This window comes from Notamacropus eugenii, chromosome 7, assembly GCF_028372415.1.
Source record: "Notamacropus eugenii isolate mMacEug1 chromosome 7, mMacEug1.pri_v2, whole genome shotgun sequence".
Classification (NCBI taxonomy): Eukaryota; Metazoa; Chordata; class Mammalia; order Diprotodontia; family Macropodidae; genus Notamacropus; species Notamacropus eugenii.
In genome coordinates this window covers 32,563,754-32,589,047 of record NC_092878.1, presented here as the reverse complement: position 1 = coordinate 32,589,047, position 25,294 = coordinate 32,563,754, and the positions used below count along the sequence as shown (strand labels likewise).

Below are 25,294 nucleotides of genomic sequence, written 5' to 3'. Positions count from 1 at the left end.
AAAATCATTTTTACTACTCTATTAGAATATTATGAATAATAATTTATTTATACAAAATGTTCCCATTTTGCCAGTTGTTTCTGCAGGACAGGGGTTTCCACACTTAATTATATCACAGATTTTCAGCTTGAAATATATGGACAGAACCAAGAAATGCTGGACAAGGGTCATGGTAAATGTATACAATACAAAACTCCAAAGATAAAGTGTTGGAAATTTTAAAGCACAAAAAAGAAAGAAAGAAAGAAAAAACTTAAACCCTTTTCACATTTTAAAAATGGCACACGTAAAAGTTTTAAGTACATGCAACACTTTATAGCAAATTTTTTGGGGGGAGGGGGGGCTGGAAATATTGCTGACATTGGAAATTTTCTCCCTGAACTCCTTTCTGAATCATTTGGAATACCAGGATTCTGGGAAATATGGTCTGGGAAACAATGTTCCAATACAAAAAGTTGTACATGATTATTCCAGTTTCCCCAAGGGATCACTGAGACCCAGAAAGATTGCCTCACTTAGCACAAGCCAAGGAGTAGTTAGGTTATAGGGCCTTCTATATCTACTTTCCCTAAATTATTCAAATCAAAACCCTTTTCCCAGAAGTATTTCTCATATATGCTAATGCTACTACAGAGGAATAAACATAATCCACTGATTTATTTGGGAATTACTGTTACTTGCCAATGAATTACTCCAAAAGGCAGAGCCAAGTAAGTGTCTTCAAGAGTCTAGATGTGAGAGAATTACCAAAGTAGACCAGCTCTGCTCACTTCACAATTTTGCCAGGATCAATCTTGTTCACATTGGTGTGTAACCAATAAGTATGGGCACTTAGTGATATGGCAAAAAGTGAAGGTTATCACTTCCATGTTAAAATCAATCATTCTTCTTAAAACACACAGGTCCCTGACTTTCTCATTCAAACAGTCATTTTATCTGGAAATTCAGAAGTACAATGGTGGTTAGACTTCAAGTATAAAATGAGCAACTCACATGAGCCTTTCCATGGTCTGACCAGAATCATGAGACTTTAGATGTCATCTTATCCAGTTTATCCAAAATTTTAATAATAACGCAAACAGAAAAAAAGGACATTTTCTAGGCTTTAGAAGCAGGATTTCATTATCTTATACAGTATAAAGCTGAAAAGTTACACAGACGAAAAATGTAAAAGTCACCACTGTTACGTACTTAAAATAATGCTAGGGAAACAGCTCCAGCTCATACATGCAAGCTGATACGCAACATAGAGGAAGAAAGGATGAAGGCATTTCGTTCTTGTATTCCTAGTGTAGCTCTAATGAAGCAGTTTGCTTCGGTCCAGAGTGGCCCTGGCACATCCTCTGAGCTCAGTGGCAGAGGAAAGGATGGAGAGCTAACTGGAGGGGCACATAGAGAATGGTGGGTCCAGGATGACCTAAAGGACCAAACAAATATCAGTTTCCATTTCAACTGTAAAACCTGTGATCCAGTCCTATTAGATCTTAGGGTTCACCACACCACAGATGACCTGGAAATAGGGTGATTTTTCTGGTCCTCTGAAAACAAAAATCAGCTGAGGCTTCCCAGGGACCCACAGGGCCTCCAAATGTACAGTGCCTGACCGGTTCACTTTGTGTGGCTTTCCTCTTACCTACAAATAAGATGCAGCTGCTGTCCTCTTGTGGTGAAATCGAGAATTGCAGCTCCCTCTTTGTGAGCTCCAAATGACTGTGTCATTTTCTCAATGATTTCTCATAATGCAAGGGAAACCAACTGGATTCACTATAAATTTGTGTTATCTAGCTTCAGCTGGACCCTCACTGGCAGCTAGTGGTACAGAGAATAGGGAGTTAAACATGGAATTCGGAAGACCTGAGTTCAAATCTTGTCTCAGACACTTACCTGTATGATCCTGGGCAAGTCACTTAACCTGTGTCTCAGTTTCCTCACCTTTAAAATTGGGATCATAATAGCACCTACCTACTGGTGTGTATTTGAATATGTATGTGTGCATACACATATATACACACCTACATACACATATATGCACACATATGTGTGTATATATATGGTATATATAATTGTGGCATAGTTATTATCATTATTAGGAGGTAACTAGACAGAAGAGTGTTGCTGTGTTGTTGTTAAGTCATTTTTCAGTCAGATCTGACTCTGCGTGATCCCCATTTGGGGTTTTGTTGGCAAAGATAATAGAGTGGTTTGCCATTTCCTTCTCCAGATCACTTATAGATGAGGAAACCAAGGCAAACAGGATCAAATGACTTACCCAGGGTCACACAGCCATATTTGAACTCAGGAAAATGAGTCTTCCTGATTAGCTCGGAGACTTTGGGTAAGTCACTTAATTTGTCTGCCTCTGCTTTGTCTTTAGTAAAATGCAAACAATTGCCTCCCAGGGTTTTTGTGAGGATAAAATGAATGAAATATTTACCATTCTTTGTACATCTTAAAGTGTTATATAAATGCTGACTACTGTTATGATTTAATTCCTTCCTAACTGAATTCCCAACTCACAATTCCAGAGAAGCTATTCCAAACCTTTTCTTCTCTCAAGCCTCCCATACTTTGCCTGGAAAATTGAGGCCACTTTATTCCTCACAATGATCTCCTTCTCCTTCATGGTTATCCTTCATGCCTGGAATATAATACCTACTTATCTCTACATTACAAAATTCCTCTCTTCCTTCAAGACATCGCTGAAGACCTTTCACATGGTCTTTCCACATTCTAGCACCACCACCCCTCCCTCTCTACTTTATATTAAACTACTTTGTTTTCATTCTCTTTATTATTTTCAGTATGTATGTATATATGTGTCTATATGTGTGTGTGTATTTGTTGTCTCTCTCATTAGAGCATAAACTTTTTGAGAAGAGGGATTATTTCATTCATCGTGTTTGTATTGCCAGAGCTTAACGTAGTAGGTTGATTGTCTTTCATTCTTAAAGACAACCATGACATCATGACTTGCAAGTGAATTGTTAACTGGGGCAGGGCTGTACAAAATAACCAGCCTCTCTCTCCCCTCCAGAGACATCTGGGTGCAAGTGGCAAGATATAGATCAGGAAGACTAGGGATGGCCCCAATGCAATAGGAGACCTTGGCCTTTTTTAAGCTAAGGTCTTTCCCAGGTCTCTGACTCAAGCAACATCCATTCAGTGATTAAAGCTAGGTGAGAAATGAGGCAAAGAAAGGCCACTTTTACCTACCCAAAGCAAAAAAAATCAATTTGGGAGGGGAAGACTGTCAGGGTTTCTGGCCAAAACAGAGACCATTGCAATTTATACTCACTCAGAGCCATCAGAGCCCAAAGACCAAATGAGACTTGAGCTGGAACCTATGGTGGGACAGTTAATGAGAGCCAGAGTGATTTGGGTTTAAGGTATGGTCCTTAAAAAAGAAATCTAGCAGATATGACTACACATCTGTCATTTGAAGGCCAGGACCAAGTCTGGAGAGGTTCATAGGCTCAGAGAGCCCAGAAGTCATCTAATCCAAATCCTTAGTGTAACAGAAATGTTTTTTGATCTTGGCCATAGAGGTACATAAGAACTGTATGTTGCACATTTTCAGACTTTTTCAAGGTATTGATCTGTTACGTTGATTTTTTTTTTTTGGTTATTTTCTTTATTATATTCAAAAACCCCAGCATATTTCCTTCCTTTGTTCCTCTGGAAGGGAGAGGGGAAAGGATACTAGGGGAAACCATGGTGATGTGGTAGAAAAAGACCTCAATAAAAACTTTTTTTTAAGAAATAGCAAATTTAATGGACCATAAAGAAAGCATTTTTCATAACCTGGCCCTTTCCTGTCTTTCTAGTCTCCTTCTCTCCATCTGTCCTACAGTTCAAGGACAATGCCCATCTTGCTGAGGTTTTTTGGGTTTTTTTTAACAAAACACTCCACCTCCCAGCTCCATGCACCTTCCCTGGCTGTCCCCCATGACTCCTTCCCTTTCTCTGCCTCCCAGCATCCCCCACTTCCTTCAAGTCTCAACTTTCTGCAAGAAGCCTTTGCCCGGCTCCCTTGTTACCAGCGCCTTCCTTCTGAGATTACCTACAATTTATCATATTTATTTACTTGTAGACAGTTGTTTGTATATTGTTTCCTCCACTAGGTTATGTACTACTCAATAGCAGAGACTACTTTTTGCCTTTCTTTGTATCCCCAGCAGATAATAAGCACTTAATAAATCCTTATTGATTTTTTTTGTTTGACTTAATTTACCTCCCTTTGGTATATATGCCCTACAGTGAAACTAGGTGATGCAGTGGGTAGTGTTGGTCCTGGAGTCACGAAGACTCATCTCCCTGAGTTCAAATCTGGCCTCAGACACTAGCAGTGTGATCCTGGGCAAGTTACTTAATCCTGTTTCCTCATCTGTAAAATGAGCTGGAGAAGAAAATGGCAAACTCCTCCAATATCTTTCTCACAAAAATCCCAAATGGAGTCCCGAACAGTCAAACACAACTGAACATCAACAAGAAATGAGGAATATGAAGAATTCGGGGGGGGGGGGGAAACAATCCCATCCAACTGAATAACAACAATATACTTTTAAATGCATTAACTTGGGAAATAATATGGCGTGACATTGACCTCCCACCTGCTTGACATGGACATTGTGAGAATCAATGAATTAATAGCTACAAATGCCTTTGGATTTCATGGGAGAAAACCTCTAAAGAAACATAAGGTATAGTACAGAAGGAAAGAGGGTTGGCCTGAAAAAAAGAAAATGGTGGTGGGTATTGAGGGAAAACCATTTGGAGATCAAAAACTGTCTGGAAGTGATTGACAAGGTATTAGAACATATGACTGAATGTTTCCTTTTACTCATTACTCCATGTGTCTTATGTTAAAGCAGTGCTTAGTGCCTGGCACACGGTAGGTACTTAATAAATGTTAGCTGACTGTGGCTGTACCAACAAAATGTAATTTTGAAGGTTGGCTTACAGCCAACTTTGACAGAGGTTCCTTACAAGACATTCAAGGAACAGAAATTCCTTAGTCTTTGACTGATGTGGAAATAGAGCTCTCCAGAGCTTGTGAATTGTGTGAGACAATTCACAAGGAAAAGGACCAATATGGTTTCTTCCAGACACCTGTACCCTGGAGGACTCCTTGCTGAGTGAATGGGAAAGCCGCCATATCTTCTCGTAGCTCCACTAGGTAAAGGCAACTAGCATACCTTGTTACTATGGTGATGACAGTCATAAAATGGCCAAGATCAAAGGGCATTTCTATGACACTAAGCTCATAATAAGACATTTTCTAAACTCTCTGTGAAATAGACTGACAGTTTTGTTTTTTAAACTGAGCAGAAAAATGACTTCTTCCTATCTTGAACTGCATGATTTTCTTTTTTGAGAGTAGTAGATTAAACTATTTTTTTGGTCCAGAACATTGCTTTCATGAATAGAGGAAGTTCCTAGTAAGGAAACTCCTTCTACCGGTACACACTGGCATATGTTCTCCAATTTGTAGTCTTATATACTGAGAGGAGACTGAGAGGTTGTTATTTACACAGTCACAGACCAGGGTATGTGTGACAAAATCAGGATTTAAACCTAGAACTTCCTGACTCTAAGACTAGCTTCTCACGATGCCATGGTTTGCCTCTCACCAAACACTGCTCAGAAGACCATAGAATTTGGGCTGGAAGGCACCAGAGGAGCCATGCAGTCCACTCCCTTCATTCCACTTTTCCTACCCCCAGTCATCTGTGAAAAATAGAATGAACTCAACTGTAACAATGTCGAATTAAATCAATTGTGTTTTTTGAGGAAGATGGGAGCAATGGAAGGAACCTTGGTATAGAGGAGTCAGAAAGAACTGGGTTTGTATGCTGCCTTTGACATGACCACACACAAGTCATTTAAGGATATGTAACTCTCTAAGCTTCCCTAACAGGACCATGGAAGGAACCTTGGGCATTCTCTCCCAATCCCCTCATTTTACATTTGAAGAAATGGAGGTACAGAAGTTTAAATAATTTGTCAAAGGTTACACAAGACATTCTGCAAAAGCTTTCAAGCTCAGGTTCTATAACTTTCCATTGCCACATGTTGCTTCTCCCAGATTTCTTCCTGTTGATGAGAACTGTTGAGTTTCCACAAAATCACATAACTTTGATAAAGTGACCTAATAATGAAGGTGACTTTACTCTTCCTTTCAGAGTGGAAAGAAAAATGTTGTCAGAAGAAAGAAAATTAAGTGGGGAAGAGAATTTTGAAGAATAAGTAACAAAAATGACAACATTCCAGCTGGGCATATTAACTGACCCTGGCATATGGCACAGCACTGAAGCTATGTGTTTCAGGGATATTTTTAGATGAGTTTTGTAGGGACGCCAGGGTCAGTTCATTTGGATACTGTTATCCAAATGGTTCCAATTTCACTTTCCCCTGTAATTTGCATATTCTCATCTGACAATGCCATGATGAACATCATTAAACGTTTATCATAAAGCAATTACATATTATTTAAACTCTAAGCATAAGCGTATGAAAAATGGATTGACTGTGATGTGACAAGATCGCGTTGTGTAGTATAAGAAGTAGGGAAAGGCTGGATGCTCGAAGAGCTTAGAAAACTCGGCAGAGGAATTCAGCTTTGACATGGTACACTGTAGGTTGTTGATAATCTTGACATTATAATAATCCCACACATTTATGTAGGTCTTGGTGGTTACAAATGCTTTGAGTATCACTTCATTTGATCCTGTCACCAATTCTGTGAGGAGTAATTTGCTTCAAAGTGTTTTAGAGGATTCATCTGGCAACGGTACGTAAAATGGATTGGGGGCAGGGAGGAAGGAAGAAGCCAGGGGAAAAGACTAGAGGCAGGAAAGCCAATTAGGAGGCCATTACAGTAATAGGAATCGAAATAATGAGGCAGCCAGGTGATAGAGGATAGAGTCAGGAAGACCTGAATTCAAATGTGACCTCAGACATTTACCAGCTGCGTAACCCTGGCCAAATCACTTAACCTCTGTCTGCCTCAGTTTCCTCAACTGTGAAATGGGAATAATAATAGACCTATTTCTCCAGGATTGTTAGTAGGATCAAATGAAATAATATTTGCAAAGCACACAGTGCCTGGCACACAGTAAGGGCTTAATAAAAAAGTTGTTTTCTTCCTTCCTTCCTTCCTTCCTTCCTTGGACATGGGTGTTGGTATTGGGAATGAAGAGGAAGGGACAAATCTATTCTCAAAGGAAAAAATGGACAAAACATAGTGAATGATTGGATGTGAGAAATGAAAGAGAAAAAGCTCCCAAAATTACTCAAAAGTTTCAAGCTTCAAAGACTGCAAGAACAGTGATGCTTTGGATAAGGAGAAAAGGGAACCGATTTAATGCAGTGAAGGAAGATGATGAATTTAGGTTTAGACAAGTTGAGCAGACAATGACAGGCAACAGAAAGAACGCTAGAATCAACCACAGAAGAGGTAGGTTCTAGTCCCGACTCAGTTATTTATTAGGTGTGTAACCTTAGACAAGTCTCTGCGTCTCAATTTCCTCAACTGTACAATATGGGCATGAGATCACTGGCCTCAAACTTCAATTACATGTTTAGGTTTAAAACGCTCATCTTTTTACTTTAGTACTATTTAAATGCTTATTTCTTTTCCCCCAAATTTAAAAGAGTAGAATACTTTTTATGCATAGGACTACCTAAATATTATTTATATAAATATAAATATATAATATTTATCAGATCTGTGCAATCTGAACTGTGACTTGTTTCCGAGACTATAGGATTCTGAAGGTCTCCCCCCAACTCTGACATTCACCTGGAAGAGTTGCACGATTCTCATTCATGGGGGTACCCTCTCCAATGGTACAGATTACAATGAATACACACCTCGTCATGCTGTGATTACTGCCCATGTCCTCCCAGCACATCTCCTCCACAGGGGTCTGCCCAACATCATCGGAGACCTTCCCTTGCCAGGACAATGAGGTAATAAGGTAGTATATAATAAATTCATAATGATGAAGGTTCAGACAAAAGTAGAATCAATACTTAATGGAACCAGGGCTGAGAAAAAGAGATGCACGAATTTGTGTCATTGACATAATAGGAAACCAAGCTCTATAACTTGTTGTTCTATAGGACTGTATAGGCATACAGCAGGTCAGCTTAGTACAAGGCCAGCCAACCTGTCCTGAGGTAGACCTGATGGTGAAGGTCTTAATGGATGGCCACCACAAAATGGGTGTTTTCAGCCACAGGAGTTCATGACAAGTGTCTATTAGGACATGGAGAAGTTGCAATTTACATTAGTGGAGTGAAGAAATCGTGAGCCTTTTGAAATAAGTAGTATCCCTCAGCAAAGGTGGGTCAATCAATCAACTAGCATTTATCAAGTGCTTCCCAGGATATTAAAGCTGATAATGCAAAGGACAAAAGAGTCATTGCCCTCAAAGAACTTAGATTTTAATGAAGAGAACAGAGTTCTGAGTTCTGTGTATGTGAAATACAGGCTGTATAACTACATTAGTTGGGAAGCTAATTGGCACAGTGAACAGAGGACTCATCTTCTGAGTTCAAATCCAGCCTCAGACATTTACTACCAGTGTGACCCTGGATAAGTCACTTAACTCTGTTTGCCTCGGTTTCCTCTTCTTTAAAATGAGCTGGAGAAGGAAAATGGCAAACCACACTCCAGCATCTGTGCCAAGAAAACCCCAGATGGTTTCATGGACACCACCTTTACCGAACTACAAGTTTTTACTCAATTCAGAATGGAATATTTTTCCATGGGAACATTTTTTGCATTTGATAGCACTAGACAGTGGTATGATGAAGTGAACTGAGAGTTGCATTTGGAGTCAGGAAGTAAACAAGCAGTTATTAAGTTCCTGACCTATGCCAGGTACTGTGTTAACAGTGAATGATACAAAGGAAAGTGAAAACAAAACAAAAAGACAATCTAGGTGTAAGTCTTGCCTCTGAAACCTAAGAGTTGCGTGACTCTGGGTAAAGTCACAAACTCTTCAGACAACTCTCTGAGACTATAAGTTGTGACAAACAGATGCCAATCTGCATTGGTAGCCCCCAACACCACTGAAATTACAAGTCAGCCCCCAAAAAATGGTAGTTCATGAAAAAGGAAGATTAACATCTAAAGAAATTCCCTTTACAGCTTTGTGTTGGGAACATAATCATGAGATTCTTGGTTCTTTAATCAATTACAATTAAAATAGGTTCACATTTTTATAGTGCTGTATCATTGACAAAGGGCTTTACCAAGCAACAGAAGCTTGGCCTGGCAACTAATATTGGCCACACTGTAAGCCCCATGAAAGCAGAGACTACAGTATTTCCAGTCATCTTGACTTTTATTTTGCCTCTGGACTGGAGGAGAGAGTGAAGCTGATGACTTTGCCAAGCTCTGCCTCACTTCAATCCAATTTATATGCAAGTCAAGACACCACACTTGTCATGTCATTCATTGGTCCTTTTCGAGAAAGAAGGATGAACGATACCTTTACAAAAACTAACTCATGGGATTTTAACAGTAATCTTTTCAAGTAACTTGTACAAATATGACCAATCTCATTTTACAGATCAAGAAACTGAGACTCAGAGAATTTATGTAACATTGTTGGCAACTGGAAGAGTCAAGATTCAAACCCAGAATTTCTGACACTGAAGTGAGTACAATATTGATTGACAGAATAAGGACAGAGTTAGGAAACAGCATGCTCTTTACTACGTCCAAAAGTCAAGATATCACTCTGTCTTGGTCAAACAACAACAATTATTACAAGACATAAAACTGGAGAAAGGGTAGGAGAAGAGTAAACTGGTAAAAAATGTCAGATTGTTAGTTTATTTTCCTGTTTAGAAAAGCTGGTTAAAAAGAAAATTGAATAAACTCTCATTTTTAATTTCCAGGTGAGCTACTAACTCTCCATCAGTACACATATAATTAGGATCCAAGATATTAATGGAAACTCTGAAAGTCACATGAACCTTTTCTCCATGACAACGGCGGGGGTGACTAACCAGGCATTTCCTGCTTTTACAAAGATACAGATATTTACTGAAGTATAATGCAGTCAAAGGAGCCTAATGGAAATGGGTAAGTATACCTAAATCAACACCAGTACCAAGTTACTGATATAAGTGCATGCATTTAGTCAATCCCAAACATAGCCTTCTGGATTACTGGGTGAGAAGAACTGAAAGGAAACATTTATTAAGCATTTCCTTTGTTCCAGCAACTGTGCTAAGCACTTTACAAATATTCTCTCTTTTAATCTACACAACAAGCCAGTGCAGCAAGTGCCGTTATTATCCCCATTTTACAGTTAAGACATTATGATAGGGAGCAAATCCCTCCTTTATATGTGGGTATACAAAGCCTAGAAAAGGGAAATAGTGGGAAAGGACCAAAGAGGATGTAATAGGGTTTTTTTTAAGTCAATTAATAAAAGACAAAGCAAAACCAAGAAGGGATAAAACATAGTACCTTCAATGCTCTGTGGACCCACAAGATTCATAGCCTGATGAGCCGCATATTCTACATGGGGCCTAGCAATGCCCAGCTGTTCCATCACTCCATGGAGCAACCTCTAAATATCTGCTTCTGAAACTCGGTCTGGAGTCCGAGGACTATGAGCAGATGATAGAGTCCATAAAACACCATGTTGTACAAGACAGCGCTCAGCATCATGGAGTCTATTGTCCCCTGCAAAAAAAGGAGAAACCAACTATCAATCGGTCACAAGGAGAAAGGGGGCTGTGTGGTTTTCAAAAAAAGGGAATGGTAGGCAATTGAAACTTTAGGTTACTAAGCTTGACAGCAAATTCTGGTAAAATTCAAGGTTTGTGAGTGTTTAGAAAGGGAAGAGGTGATCACTGCGATCCTGCATGGGTGTAATAAGAACAAGGGAAGTCAAATGAACCTTATTTCTTTTTGTTGTCAAGGATTTGAACATAGTATATCTTGATTAACAAAGCCTTTTATAATACTCTTTTGGGCAAGATGGCAAAATGTGGACTGGCTAACGGCATAGTTAGGTGAATTCAGAACTGGCTGACTAACCAGACCCAAAGTGTGGTGATGAATGGATTGATTGATGTCAGACTGAAGGGAAAAGGGCTATGATGGAATGAAGCTAGATCCTAATCTAGCTCTAATCTATTCAAAATTTTCCCAGTGATTTAGTGGAATAAAGATATAGGTGGCATGCATTTAAATTTTCAGATGATACATAGCTAGGAGCAGCAGCTAATACACTAAATAACAGACCAGTGATCCAAATGAGTATGGATCAACTGAAGCTAACAAGGTGAAAATATAATCATGAGAGGGATATGGTACAGGTCTGTGCTTTCATTGGGATAGGGAGCTCCTAGATAAGGAAGTCCCTCTAACGATGCAAGTCAATACTCTCCAATATATAGTTTCAGAGTTGCCCAGAACATTGATTTAAATGACTTTCCAGGGGTCACTCAGCCAATATGGGCCAGAGGCTGGACTTGAGCTCAGGTTCTTCCAGTGTTAAAGTCAGATTTTCATTGTAGTGCCTCTCTATAATATAATCATAGATTAATTAAAAAAAAAAACCTTTGTATATGTGGAAAAATATATTAAAGATAAAAGTCCTCTATTTGGGCTTAAAAACACAGCTATCAAGTATAGGGCAGGAGACATGTGGATATATAGCAATTAAAGTGAAAAAAATCTGGAGGATCTGATGGATCAAAAACTCCATACAAGTCAATAAGTATGATGTGGCAATGCAACAGCAAAATCAAATGCAATTTTGGTCTTTATTAATATTCAAAGGCAAGGCGGTGGTAGGTGGCCCTGCCCTTCTCTGGCTGATTCAGACAACATATGGAGCATTGCATCCAGTTCTAAGCACTGAGCCCCTAAGAAGGGGTTGATCAAGGAAGTGAGGAGACTTGAAACCATGCCTTCTAAAGATTAAAGGAACTGGAATGTAAAGCCTAGAGAAGATTGAGGAGACAAAGGAATGGTTGCCTTAAACTTCTGAAAGTTTCCAAAGGGCCACAATTTGGAGCCTTCATTTTACAGATGAGGAAACTGAGGCCCAGAGAAGCAAAATTACTTGCCCCAAGAGATGCATAGCATAGGTGGGAATTTGAACTCAGGTCCTCTGACTCTCCATCCAGGACTCTTTCTACTGCACCACACTGAGTTGGTCCTGGACAACAGAACATGGAACCACGAACAAAAATTACAAGGAAGCAGATTTCACTTTAATAGAAAGAAGAACTTCCTAACAATTGACTTGTTTTGCCAGCGGGGCCCTGGGGCGGGGGCTGGGTGACGCAGCAGGGCCCTGGGCAGAGCATCAGGCGTCCAGGTCCCACGATGCCACAGAGCAATGAAAGGCCAGCAAAGATCTCTGCTCAGCAAAAGCAGCCACTTGCCAGCCTTCTCAGAGAAGTGGAGGGCCGGGTTTGAGGGCCTTAAAAAGTTCTGCCTTTTACGCGCCAGGCAGGAGACCCGGAGGACCTGGCACAGGCTGTACCAATCCCTCCAGCGTGGGAGGAAGGTTCTTCGGCTCCAGAGGAAGTGGGGCCAGAAAACGGGCCTGGCTGCTCCCCATAGCTACCCAATCCCTGGCACTGTAAGCCCCCACATCCGGGGGCACCTCGTTGAAAGCCTGGCAGCATCTGTTGAGAATGCTGCCCAGGAATGCCAGTCAGAGGAAGAGCCCCGCACGGCAGCAGCTGGCTTGCCAGTGGGCAGTGTGTTAGGTCAGGCCAATGGCTGCAGGCAGAGGACTGACCACCAGGATCCTGGCAGGCTCAGGACAGCCAGCAGGGAGGGCCAGGTGGAGAGCAGCCCCACCTTAGTCACCTTGAGGAACCATAAGGGAAATGGTTGTTACTGCAGCTGCTACCAAGGGCTGGGCCCAAACATAATGGAGCCGGAGCAGCCGTCCCTAACTCCGGGAAGGCCCCAGCTTAGCCAGCATAGTGGGGAAAAGGATATCACTGCTTCGGGTGTATAAGGAACTGTCCATGATTCCGTTTGGGTACCGGATCCTGAGGTCCCCCCAGTTTAAATCGAGGAGAACGTGTAAGCTTCGGACAGGCCAGCAGTGGAGCTGGGTGCAGAAGTTCGCCAGGGGCCATAGGGAGAAGCGCCAGGAAGGCTGCCAGAGGGTACTTGTAGCTCATTCCCTCACTCAGGTCCCAATAGCCCCGCTCCCCTCCCTCAGGTTCCTTTCCCAGATATGGACTGCAGCGCCTTAGGGCCCACAGCAAAGGGAAAGAACTCAAGAACACCCAGTAGCCCGGGGCCCAGAGCCATGTGTCGGAGAGGCCCTCCCTAGTCAGCAGAATGGCAATGTCACCCATGGTTGGGATCCATCCCACTTCACCAGACTGAGCAGTGAGATAGTCTCACCCGAACACACCAATCCAACCTATTTTTCTACTACTCCAATATTCCTTCTCCAGTTAAAGCAATTTAATCTCCTTCCTGTTCCAAGAACACAGCATGATCTTCCCTGCCTCAGTTTCTTCTCTCTTATTGTTCCTCTCACTTGAAATGTCTTCATTTCTCCTTTCTGCCTAGTATTAACTCTCCTTAAAGCCCCACCTATTCCAAGAAAGCTTTTCCTATCTTTTCTAGCCTCTTCCTTCTCTTAACCATACAGTAGCAAACAACCAGATTGTTTGCTACTGTTTCATATAACCTTTGATTTTCAACTGGAACACAAGCTCCTTGAGAGCAAAATACTGTGAACATACACTTTGTGTTTCACGGTGCCTCACCCAATACAAAAACCCACAGTAGATGGTCAAATTATTCATTTTTCAACTGTGTAGTGCAACAAATAAACCAAAATGCTACTTCATATTTTCATACGTGCCTTAAATGTCTAAGGAACGCCAATTTTAAGCCTACAAGTGACACCAAGTTGGTTGTGGCTAGCAAACATCTGCTAGCAACCTGTGGGAAAGAATGAGATGCTGAAATAGCCTTAAGCTGGAGAGGTGATTAAAAAGAAACAGGATATAGTTCAATAGAGTACAAGGAAGAAAAACAAGCTATATAATTCAAAGGTAAAGAATGACCAACTGGCACAAGGGCAACAACAAAAAAAATTGAGGCAGCATGAAAATTTACCAGGTGATATAAATTATTACCTAAGCACAACAATGGGAGTTATATAAGGGAATGAATACAACATATAAGAACTTTAGGATGTTCTGCCAAACCTGTACTTATCAGACTCTCAAAAAAATATGGTCCATTTTGGGCTTCACAAACTAGATGTGGAACACTGGAACTGGTGGTTCCAGAGAAAAGTAGCAAAAATAAAGATTCAGGGAAATGGAAACCTTGAGGAAAAATTCAACTTGGAGGGGAAAACCCTAAAAACCCTAAAAAATCCTAAAAAACAGAAAAGGATTATATATTGATAAAGGTGAATTAATACTATTTTTACATAGATGAAACAAAAGAAAATAAGTTGCTAAATTCTGCAAAAAATGCCTTTGAAAACATTTAGGGTAATTTATAAAAAAAAAAAAAAAAGATCACTGAGGTGAGTAGGTTAAGTGTGGTACTTCAAGGAGGCAGAGGGTGAACTTCTGGCGATCCCTAATGGCTACTTCATTCTAAAACATCCCAAAGTCTCCTGAGAGTGCCTCACTCATTCACTGTCAGCTCTCTAACCTAAAGTGTCTCCCTCTTTTCCCTAAATGAACCTGTATTCTTACCAGTCCTTTGATGAGGTCTGAGCTTCTCTTTTAGGTTAAGTTGTTCCTGGGGCCTTAGTTCTGGGCAACTTGCCCATTCTTTCTTGGCCACAGCCTTGGGCTGGGACTCCCCTGCTTCCTGCTGAACACTTGGTAACTGCAGAGGTGATCTTAGAGGTGTCACCTTCTCTGCTCGAACTTCCTGCCCTTTCACAGGGACAGCGACCTAGACAGAATACCCGTTAGTTCTCAATGACAAGCTAGATTAGGGTGGGTTTCCAAGGATAAATACTTGAAATCAAAGGAGATCATCCCACAGGGGCAGAACCACACATCCCACTCCCCAGGCAGCAAAGAGCTTGAGAAAGGGGAGATCAAGATGCTACATTTGGTAAAGAAGTTCAAAACAATGCCCTCCTTTTATTCCCGGTACAAGAAACTGCTGAGACATTTTGGCATAGTAGATGGAGGATCAGCCAAACGGTCACCTGTCACTGGTTTCCGTGGCAGAAATAATACCCATCGTACAGAGAGCCAAAGGGCCCTGTTGTACCCCCACTTCTCCTGTCGTGTGGTCCCTCACCCTGCTTTCGGAATCCCCCGCTCCTCACCGGGCACTCCGGCCTCTTGGGTTCTCTCTCCAAATCTTCTACCAGGGTCACGGCTTCCTCTCCGCTCTCTGGACGATGCTCCTGTACCCAGGGCTGACTCTCCCCAGGCAGGACGGTCAGGAATTGCTCCAGCACCAGGGTCTCCAGGATTTGCTCCTTGGTCCGAACCTCTGGCCGTAACCACCTACAGCACAGCTCCCAGAGCTGGCTGAAAGCTTCCCGGGGCCCAGCCACCTCCTGGTAGTGGAATCTCCTGAACCGCTGTCGGAAGGTCTCCGAGTTCCCCACATCGCCTCTCAGAGCGGACTTGGCCATCGTTCACAGAGGAGGCAGTCTGACATCAGACGGAGGTGTGGCAGCCGGGGCTTCCCCCGGCCTCCTCTCTGTCTTTGGGGACCTGCGGGAGGAGCTTCTCCCTGGGCACAGAGGAATGGGAGGGTCACAGGGGGCGCCCATTCATCCAAGGCCGTCCCAGGGCCAGCCTGAAGGAACCAGCTGGACTGGGAGCAGAAGCCAGGGTTAGGGACGGGAGCGGGGCTGCCCCAAAGCTGCCTCTGCGGCCTGAAGCAGCGAACCGCGTGTACTGACCGCACCTCCACAGCACCGGGGGGTCTGGATCCTAACGGCTGCCAGGCGGCGGGAGGGGCCAGCGGCCCAGCACCCAGCACCCAGCAGGGGGCCCTCACGGCCCGCCCCCCGCCCGATCCGAGCCCTTCCCAGAGCCCTCCGCGCCTGCCCCGCCCCCTCCGCTCCACTTTCACCACCTCCCCAGGCAACAATCGATGCAGGAACGTGTGGTCTTTGTTTTCCTCTAGTTTGGGGAACCTCGGGGTCCCGGCCCGTAACGGGCACGACAGGGGAGGGCCGGGTGGGCCCTGGGGGTCACCGTGAGCTGGGGGTGACAGCCGACGGGGGAGCGCTTCTACACGGGGGACAAGACCCTGCGGAGAGGACCTGGGGTGTCCCGGAGCCTGGCGGAGGGAGGGAGATCGGGGTTCGGGAAAGGACAGGGCGCCCGGGCTTCGGTCTCTTTGTCTCGGCTCCCTCCGGCCGGGTCACTCTTGGCGTCGTCCCGTCCTTTCCAGACGGTCACTGATTGGGCTGAGGGGAGCCCCAGGCACCCCTGTCCCGGCCTGCCTCCTCCATCTGTCCGCTCCTCTCCACCCCCGCCCCCTCCCACCGCTCCCCGCGAACCGAGTCCGGTCCCCGCCTCCCGGAGGGCCTCACCCGCTCGCGCTCCGGCCCCGGCCCGGCTCTCCAGCCTCCCAGACCAGCTCCCAAACCGGAAGTCCGCGCGGGAGACACCGAGGACCTTAGGGCGCGTGCGCCAAGGCCGCTGCCTGGACTACGTCTCCCAGAGAGCTCGGTGGACTAGAAGCGAACGTGGTCGCTCCGACCAAGCTACGTGAACGCTTCCGGGATTCCATTGGCAGGGAAAAGGAAGCCCTCGCGCTGGCCGGTGCCTTTTTCTCTTCCTCGAAGGAATTGTCTTTCCCGGCTAGTTGATTCGGCCGGAACTACACTTCCCAGAGGGCCTTGCGCACAGCGGCTGGAGCAGCGCTCCTCCCCCGACGGCCGGGGGAGCTCGCGCCGGCGGACGCTGCCTCAGCGGCCCGCTGCCCGCCGTGGGGATGATCCACGAGCTGCTCTTGGCTTTGAGCGGGTACCCGGGTGCCATCTTCACCTGGAACAAGCGGAGCGGCCTCCAGGTACGGCCCACCCTGAAGGGAGCGCTAATTGGAACTCCACCTGACGGGGAAAGCAAGGGGCGGAGTTAAGAGTGCCAGTGTTTAGGGCCGGGGCGGGACCTGGGGGGGGCGGGGTAAGGCGGTCAGAGGGGCGGGACCCTGGGAGTAGGGAGCGTGGACGGACTGCGGGGCCTGCGGTGGAGGAGCGGGGGGCGGGGCTTGGCCTGGGAGCCGCTAATGAGGGGGCGGAGCCTGGAAAAGGGCGGGAGGGGGTCGGCTCCCGGGGCTCTGGCGCGGGCTGGGGTAGAGGGGCGGGGCCACGACCGGGGTCTGCGCGAGAGGGCTGAAGAGAATGAATGGCCGAGGGAGAATTGTGTCACTTCACCCTGCCTGCCTCAGTTTCCTCATCTGTAAAATAAGCTAGAGAAGGAAACGGCAAGCAGCTGCAGCGTCTGCCTAGGAACCCCAAGACGGTCCAAGGTGATTGCGGACCCTGCGCTGTGTTTTACGGTAACCAGCCCGGTCTGTAAGAATTAAGAAATGAAGCAGGCGGGTCAGACTTCTCCGAGGTCCGAGGTCCGCCCCCGCCTTGGCCGCCTCACAGCAGGGGTCCCCTGCCAGGCTCAGGCTGCCCTTTGACCCGAGCCCCCCTCCAGAGGCTCTGACCGTGCAGCCCCTCCTACGAGCCTCTTCTCCCTTGGACCCCCTGCTGGGAGAAGCTGCCCGCGCTGCGCCCTCTTCGTTCCTGACCCTCTGCAGTCTGTCTCTTGACCCCATCATTCAACGAAACTAGACTCTTCAGGTTACTAATGGTCTCTTTATTGGCAAGTCCTCGCTTCAGTATTTGACGTTTTACGCCCCCCCCAGCCCCCAGCTCCCGGACACTCCTCTCTCAGTTTGTAATACTTAATTTCCCCCCACCCGACTTTTGCCTACGTATGTGACCACTCCTCAGCTCCCCGGATGCAGGTGTGCCTGTGCCCTCTCCTTTCTCAGGGACCTCGTTATCTTCCCCACGCGGATGGCATCCTGCCTGGATATGCAGCCTTAGTCTCTTTCCCTGCATAGACACCTCACACCCTGCCCGTTAGGTATTTTAAACCAGGTGTTTTATAAGAAATTCAAACTCCACGTGTCCAAAAAGCCCTCCTCTCCATCCCTGAATCTCCTTTTCCTCCTGCTGACTTCCCGGTTCCTGTCCAAAGCTCCGTCTCCCCAGGCTCCCAGCCCAGATCCAGCCTTCCCTGTCCTTCTCCCTTAGCCTCCGTGTCTATCAGCGAGTCCTGCCTCTGCCTCTCACACCCAAGCCGCCTCCTGAATGCATCCTCCCCGGGGTTCCCTTCTAAAACATGGACCTGACCATTTCCCTCCCCTGCCCAAGGAGCATTCCTAGCTCTGGCTGGGCTCTAGGCTCAGACTTCTCCACCGGGCATGGAGTATACCCTCACAGTCTAACTCCGGAGTGATCGATTAGACATGAGTACCCTTGACGCACTCCCTTGCAGCCAAACTGAGCCCATGCAATTCCCTTTCCCCTCCTTGTGCCTGTCACAGGCTGTCCCCTCTTCCTGGAGGCCCTTAGGTGCCATCTCCTCCATGAGGCGCCCGCCCGCAGCTGCTAGTTCTCCCCTTGAAAAATTGTATTGTGTACGTTCTGTATTGACTTGCTTGCAAATATGTCGTATCTCCGCAGTGGAATACTTAGATCCTTGAGGAAAAGGACGATTTTTCTTTGCCTAGCACAATGCCAAGCCTATAATGAGAACTTAATAAATACTTGCTGATTGATTATCTGCTCCTACTTGCATGCTAATGAATGCTGCTAGAGGAAGTCCCAGCACTGCTAATTAGGTCTTCCACAAATGGATATTACTTAATCTTGACTTGGCCTTCACTTCTGCTTGCCAGTTCTCTTCCCTGATTGACCTTCTGTTGTACTTGTCTCCCACCCCTTCCCTGCTCTCTCTAGACAGCAGGTCTCAACTCACACTTCACTCAAAGTTCAGGACTGTTCATCATGAGCTTCCTCTTCTCCTCTGTGGAATGTTAAGGGAATTTGAAGATCTTCTTTGACCATTAATAGACACATAGAGCCCTGGCTACAGGGAGTTTCTAATTAAGTGCTGGGGCACCTTCAAGCTCCTGAGCACTCAGCCAATCAGATGCCAAGTCTTTGTTATATATTCTGGGAGTAGGCATTTGCTTTGGGGGTCCACTCATAAGAAGGATCTTTGGATTTCTTTGATTTCCTGGTGGAGATTCTGAGTAGCCATATGTTCGGAGCCCACACATCTCCGCCCCACACCCCGACTGCTCCGATGGCTGTGCTCCCTCAATCCAGTGATGTACATAAAGTGTACAGCAATATTGCTTTACCCAGACTGTTGGAGTTCTGTATGTCTTTGTGCTAATTTCTCTGCTTGCATTTTCTCCAAGTTCAGGGTGCTGACTTTTCCCCTGAACTAGTGAATGTAATTAAAGTAGGATTGTTAACCCCTTTTTGAGCAGTCTTTCCTTTAAAAGCAGATCAAAGAACCTGTGCTAGCAGGCCATCCTGGGTGTGCTAGGGTGCTTGCTAATATACTCTGTTATGTACTTCAAATCATCTCGGTGTTATCCTCTCCTTTGCATTAGTCAAGGAAGAAGACATGGCCCTTCTCTTCACTAATGCCAAATCCTCTACGTCAGAGATTCCTTGAACTTGGTTTTTTTTTTTTAACAGTTTGATAACATTTTCAATATAATTAGTTCTTTTGGCAATCTCATGCTTTTTATTTTTGCATATTTACAAACTTTTCTGAAAAAGGGGTCTTTGGCCTTCACCAGACATGATCTGCCAAAGGAGTCCATGACACAGTAAAAATGAAGAAGCCCTCTTCTACTAAAACCTTTGATCACCTCCTCTCCTATCTCCTCTGGGAACTTGCTCTTTCAGATATCTCTTTGCTCTCCCAAATTTCTAATCTCTCCCTGTCCACCGGCTCTTTCCATGATGCCCCATAAACATGCCAGCTGTTTTCTGTTAAACTTCTAGAAAAAGCTGTCTGCACTCATTGCTTCTACTTTCTCATTTCCCACATGTTTTTCAACCTCCTGCATCCTTGCTTCTGTCCTCACCACTTGGCTAAAGTTACTGTGTATAAGGTTACCAGTGATCTCTGTATTATTAATTCCAGTGGTCTTTTCTCAGTCCTCATCATTCTTGACTTCTCTGCCTCCTCTTTCTGACTTTCCCATCTCTGGATTTGTATGACATTGTTCTTTCATACTTCTCTTCCTCTCTGCTCTACCCATCCTTCTCAGTCTCTTTGCAGGATCTTCATCCATATCCTCCCGTAAGCACTGTCCCTGGGTGGGAGCACCACAGTGCTGGGTCCTGGACCCTCTTCTCCTTTACCTCTACTCTTTTACGGTGTTCACCTCTTGTTCCCGTGGGACCAACTATTATCTCTTGGCAGATAGCCCTCATCTCAGTCCTGAGCTCTGGTGCCACGTCTCCAACTATCCGTTAAACAACTGAAACTCTGAGTCATCCTTCATTCTTCCTTTAGCCTTTTCGTCCCCCAGGGATCAATCTGTTGGTAAGTCATACCTCTTCTGCCTCCATGACATTCTCACCTACGTTCTTTTCTCTCCTCTCATGGGAGCCTTCCTACTTGTGGTCCTCATCACCTTTCACCTGGACTATTGTAGTAACCTCTGATTTGCACTCCCTCCCTTTTTTCAGTCTGTTCTTTTTATGCCAAAGTCATATCCTTAAAGAATAGGTTTAACCATGCTACTCTTCTGCTCATGAAGCTTTAATGGCTCCCTGTTGCCTCTAAAATCAAATGCAAATTCACCAGTGTATGCCTTGAAATTGGAATAACTTTCTAATTGTTCTCCTTGCATCTGGTCTCCTCTTCTTCAGTCCACCCTCCACAGAGCTACCAAAGTAATGTTCTTAAAGCATATGTATGATCTTGTCATTCCTCTGCTCAAGGAGTTTCAATGGTGATTTTTTGGCACTGGAAAAAAATTCAGACTTTTTTTGGGGAGGAGGGGAAGGGATCAGAGACACTTAAAGCCCTTCCCAGTTTGGCTCCAGCTTTTTTTTACACTAGGGTTACATATTACTTTCCTTTATATACTAAATGTTCCATCTGTACTGGGTTCTATTTATTCTTAGTAGAGAGCACCCCATCTCCTCTCTCCATGCCTTTACCCATGCTGTGCCCCATGCCTAAAAGGCTTTCCTTTTTCATTTTGCCTCTTGGGACCCCGCTCTCTTCAAGCTTCAGCTCAGAAGATAAGATGCCTCTTCCCATTTCCCATTTGTTGATACCCTTCCCCCATGACTTTTTATACATTTTGTATTTACTTATCTGTATTGCTCAGTATGATGTAAACTCCTTAAGAGCAGATGCAGCTGCATTTTTCCTCTGTTGCTCACCGTGCCTGTCCCAGAGGTGCTCAGAAAGTGGTCGTGAAATTGAAGAGCTCAGCCAAGGAGAAGGAGTCGGCGCTGTTCTTCCTCTTCTTTTTGAATTTTTTTGTGTTTAACCTGTGGTTTGGGTGGATTTTTTCCCTAAACTTTCCAATTTTAGCAACTTAGAAAGTTGTCTTATTTATAGACTTTCTCATCTTTGGTATTTAGTGAAGTGATAGGGTTTGAGAAGAGGAGAATTCTCTTACTTTTTTTGTTTAATTTCTTCATACAATTGCCTTGCATTGTCTCTTGAGTAGTTTTTTTTTTTTTTTAAGTTTTCATATGCATATGTTGGTGTGCCTCTTCATATCCCCTACAACTAGCACAGTCCTGGGCACACAGAAGGTGCTTGGTAAGTGTTTATTCATTGGTGGAATGTTAGAGATGGCAAGGCTGAAGGGATTAGGAAGGAAAAGGTAATTGCTTATTACATAGCTTCCTTGACCTCCTTCCAGATTATGAAAGTCCATTCAGGTGATGGATTCAAAATGTAGAATGAGACATTTTTTAGACCTAGACAGTACAAGAATTTGTTTGGCCCAACTATACACATTTATTACAGGGGTTTTGTTTTTCTTTTTTTCTTTTTAATGAGAGAGAAGGAGAGAAAGAAAATAAATGCTAGTTAATTGAAATTTTGCATTTAAAAAATAAACACCATTTTCTTTTTAAGTGATATTTACATGATGATGTATTTGTTATAATCACTTTAAAAAGATGCCAGTAATGTGCAAATAGTTATATTTTACAGAACTCTTCTGATAAATACACCTCACAAAAGGCAGAATGAGGAGAAAAAAATGTCATCATAAAACATTTGGAGAAAAACATCCTGTCATTATTGTAAAGCATTTGGAGTATCCTTAGGGTGGGAGTCAAATGAATCAGAGGCATCTGTGTCCTTAATGTTGTTACCACTTTTGTAGGTGTCACAGGACTTTCCGTTTCTCCATCCGAGTGAAACCAGCGTCCTGAATCGACTCTGCCGCCTTGGCACGGACTATATTCGCTTTACAGAGTTCATTGAACGATATACAGGCCATGTGCAGCAGCAGGTGGGTGGTCGGCCCTTGAGGACAGTGGTGATGTTTTTTATACGTCTTGCATTTGGGCTCAGAAGAGCGCCAAGTATCGGTAGTATTAATAGTAACATTAATAACAGTGTTACGAATAATATTAATGACAGGAACATTTATAGAGTCACTGAATTTGAGAATTAAATAGCCCAAACTCTTACTACAAGCAGTCCTTGAAGACTTCTAATGGGAGAGAATTCATTACTTCCTGAGGTAACCCATTCCCTGCTTGGATAGGTCTAAGTCAGGGGCGGGGAACCTGCAGCCTCATGGCCACATGTGGCCTTCTAGGTCCTCAGGTACAGTCTGTTGATTGAGTCCAAGTTTTACAGAACAAAGGAAATATGTTCTGTGAAGTTTAGGTTCAGTCAAAGGGCCACTTTTGAGGACCTAGAGGACCACATGTGGCCTTGAGGACACGGGTTCCCCACCCCTGGTAGATGTTAGGAAGTTTTTTCCTGACATTGAGTATAAATTTGCCTCTCTGTGATTTCAACTCCTAGCTTCCTAGAAGCATAACAGATCCATGTGATGAATGAAAGAGAGAGTCCTGTGGAAGATGGAATTCCCCTAAGGTTATTTACAAATGTGTCGTTATTTGAATTGTTTTTCTGTAAGTTCTGGGAGTTTTTGTTCTACAGCATAAGAGTCAGCAGCGTACGATGTGAAGAGTGCTGGGTGGGGATCTGGTTCTGTCACATACTTCCTATGTGACCTTTGAGGAAGTAACAGAACCTCTCTGGTCTCAGAAGAACATCTGTCTATGAGTGGCATTATACACATTAGAAAGAGAGAGAAGGGAGTTGGAGGCTGGTTTTAAATTTAGACTTCTGGCTGGGCTTTTGCTCAAGTTGGAGTTAAAAATATGGGTTCCGCAGATCCAATAGTTCTCAAGGAAGATGGATTTTTTTCAACAGAGGAGGAATTCTGTCCTTTTTCTTTTTTCATCGCAAAGTTTTTATTCTTCCTTAAGGCAAAGGGTTAAGAAGGTTCTGGCTTAAAATAAACATGACATCAGTTTTGGAAGGTGGGAATAGGAATTATGACTCACACTGATATAAATATTTACAAAATGCTTTCCTCGCAACATCCTTTTAGGTAGGGAGTATAAATATATTTTTCCCATTTTACAGAGAAGTAAACCCAGGCTCAGAGAAGTGAGGTGACTTTGCTTCAGGCTGTCCACGTAATCGGTCTTGGAACCAGCACTAGAGTTCAGTTTTCCTTTGTCTTAGGACCAGTGCTCCACACTGCACCAAATCTGGACTCAGTCCCCAGTTCTACCTCTTGTGACCTTGGACAGATCACTTAACCTCTCTGAACCTCTTCCTCATCTCTGAAGTGAGAAAGTTGGACTGGATGAACTCCAAGGACCTTTGGTGTTGTCAATCTGTGGTCCAACAATGTTAATGGGCAAACTATTTCCCTCACTCCGTTGTATGTTTCTTCTTACGGAGGTTAATTTGACACAGCTATTCAAACATCAGCAGTACAACTAATAATGACGTAATAACAACAAAAAGGATAGTATCTAAATAATACTTAAAGGATTTTGTAAAGCACTTGACAGATGTACCATTTGGTCCTCACAGCAGCTCTGGGAGGTAGGTGCTGTTAGTATCCTCATTTTACAAAGGAAACTGAGGCAGACAGAGGAAGTTTTACATGTCTAGGGTTCCACAGCTAGGAGGTGTTTTGAAGCCATATTTGAACTCAGGTCTTTGTGACTCCAGGTTCAGCACTTGATCTGCAAGTCCCAATCCTGGAGCTAATTTAATTAGCCTTTGTTTAATCGCAGGATCACCATCTGTCCCAGCAAGGCCAGGGTGGATTACATGGAATTTATTTGCGGGCCTTCTGCACAGGTCTGGACTCCATCCTGCAGCCATATCGTCAAGCACTGCTTGACTTGGAGCAAGAGGTGAGGTAGAGAAGAGGAGAAAGAGGCAGGCAGTAATGCCCCTGAGTCCCCCAGTTTCCTCACTAGACCACATCCTTGGAAAGAAAATGCGGTCCTCCCTCCCCACCATAGCTTGTCTTCCTTTAATTAGGGTTTCAGAATTGGGAAAATGCCTTTAATGAGCATATACCACTATAAGCTCTCCGTATTGTTCATTTAATGATCAAAGTAACTTCTTGCCTCTGTAAGAGGTTCCAGGGTATTCTGTGAACATTTTGCTTTCAGTTTTTAGTGACCTGTATCACTTTAGTGACCCTGTATCACTATCTTCTATGGGAACCTAAAAGCACTCATTACCACAAGGTCTGTTCTCTCCCTCTCCCCAGCCAGTGTTCTTAGGTCATAGGTTAGAAACTTTTTGAGATGGTGTTTTTCTAATTATGTTTTTTATTGCAGTTCCTTGCTGACCCTCACCTTTCCATATCACATGTCAATTACTCCTTGGACCAGGTATCTTTGTAGATAATGGAATATCTTGGGTTCTTTTTGTCTGTTCTCTCAGTCTTTTAGGTATATTTGACTAATCTAGTATTTTGAAGAGCTCTCCTACTTCCAGATTCGGAATTTGAATCTAAAATTTTACATTTTGTACATTTAATCTGCTTTATTATATGAGCATTATTTCATGAATTCTGAAGATAAATCGTCTCTTAACATTTGGTACTAAAGTTGTCCATGTTGATGTTATACTGACTATCCTGCCAGCCTCCAAAATAGGTGTTTCTAGCTAAAGATAGGCTGAGAGGAGTAGGCCCTTTTTTTGCCTCTTCTGGCTGGAGTTG

At 44.1% G+C, this 25,294-nt stretch overlaps 1 protein-coding gene and 2 pseudogenes across 1 annotated transcript in view; 2 read left to right on the top strand and 1 right to left on the bottom strand.

The window, feature by feature from the left end:
* The window catches only part of LOC140513792 (uncharacterized), a 66,381-nt pseudogene extending 49,877 nt beyond the window's left edge, over positions 1-16,504 (bottom strand).
* On the top strand, positions 12,194-13,862 carry LOC140513802 (sentrin-specific protease 5-like; annotated as a pseudogene).
* Positions 16,505-16,564: 60 nt separating the features above from the next.
* The window catches only part of LOC140513828 (gamma-tubulin complex component 4-like), a 28,975-nt gene continuing 20,245 nt past the window's right edge, over positions 16,565-25,294 (top strand). The window contains exons 1-4 of the mRNA XM_072623835.1: positions 16,565-17,029; positions 22,403-22,531; positions 24,351-24,473; positions 24,909-24,962. Of these exons, the coding sequence (XP_072479936.1) occupies positions 16,952-17,029; positions 22,403-22,531; positions 24,351-24,473; positions 24,909-24,962 (384 nt within the window). The 5' untranslated portion in view covers positions 16,565-16,951. The remainder of the gene's footprint in view (positions 17,030-22,402; positions 22,532-24,350; positions 24,474-24,908; positions 24,963-25,294) is intronic.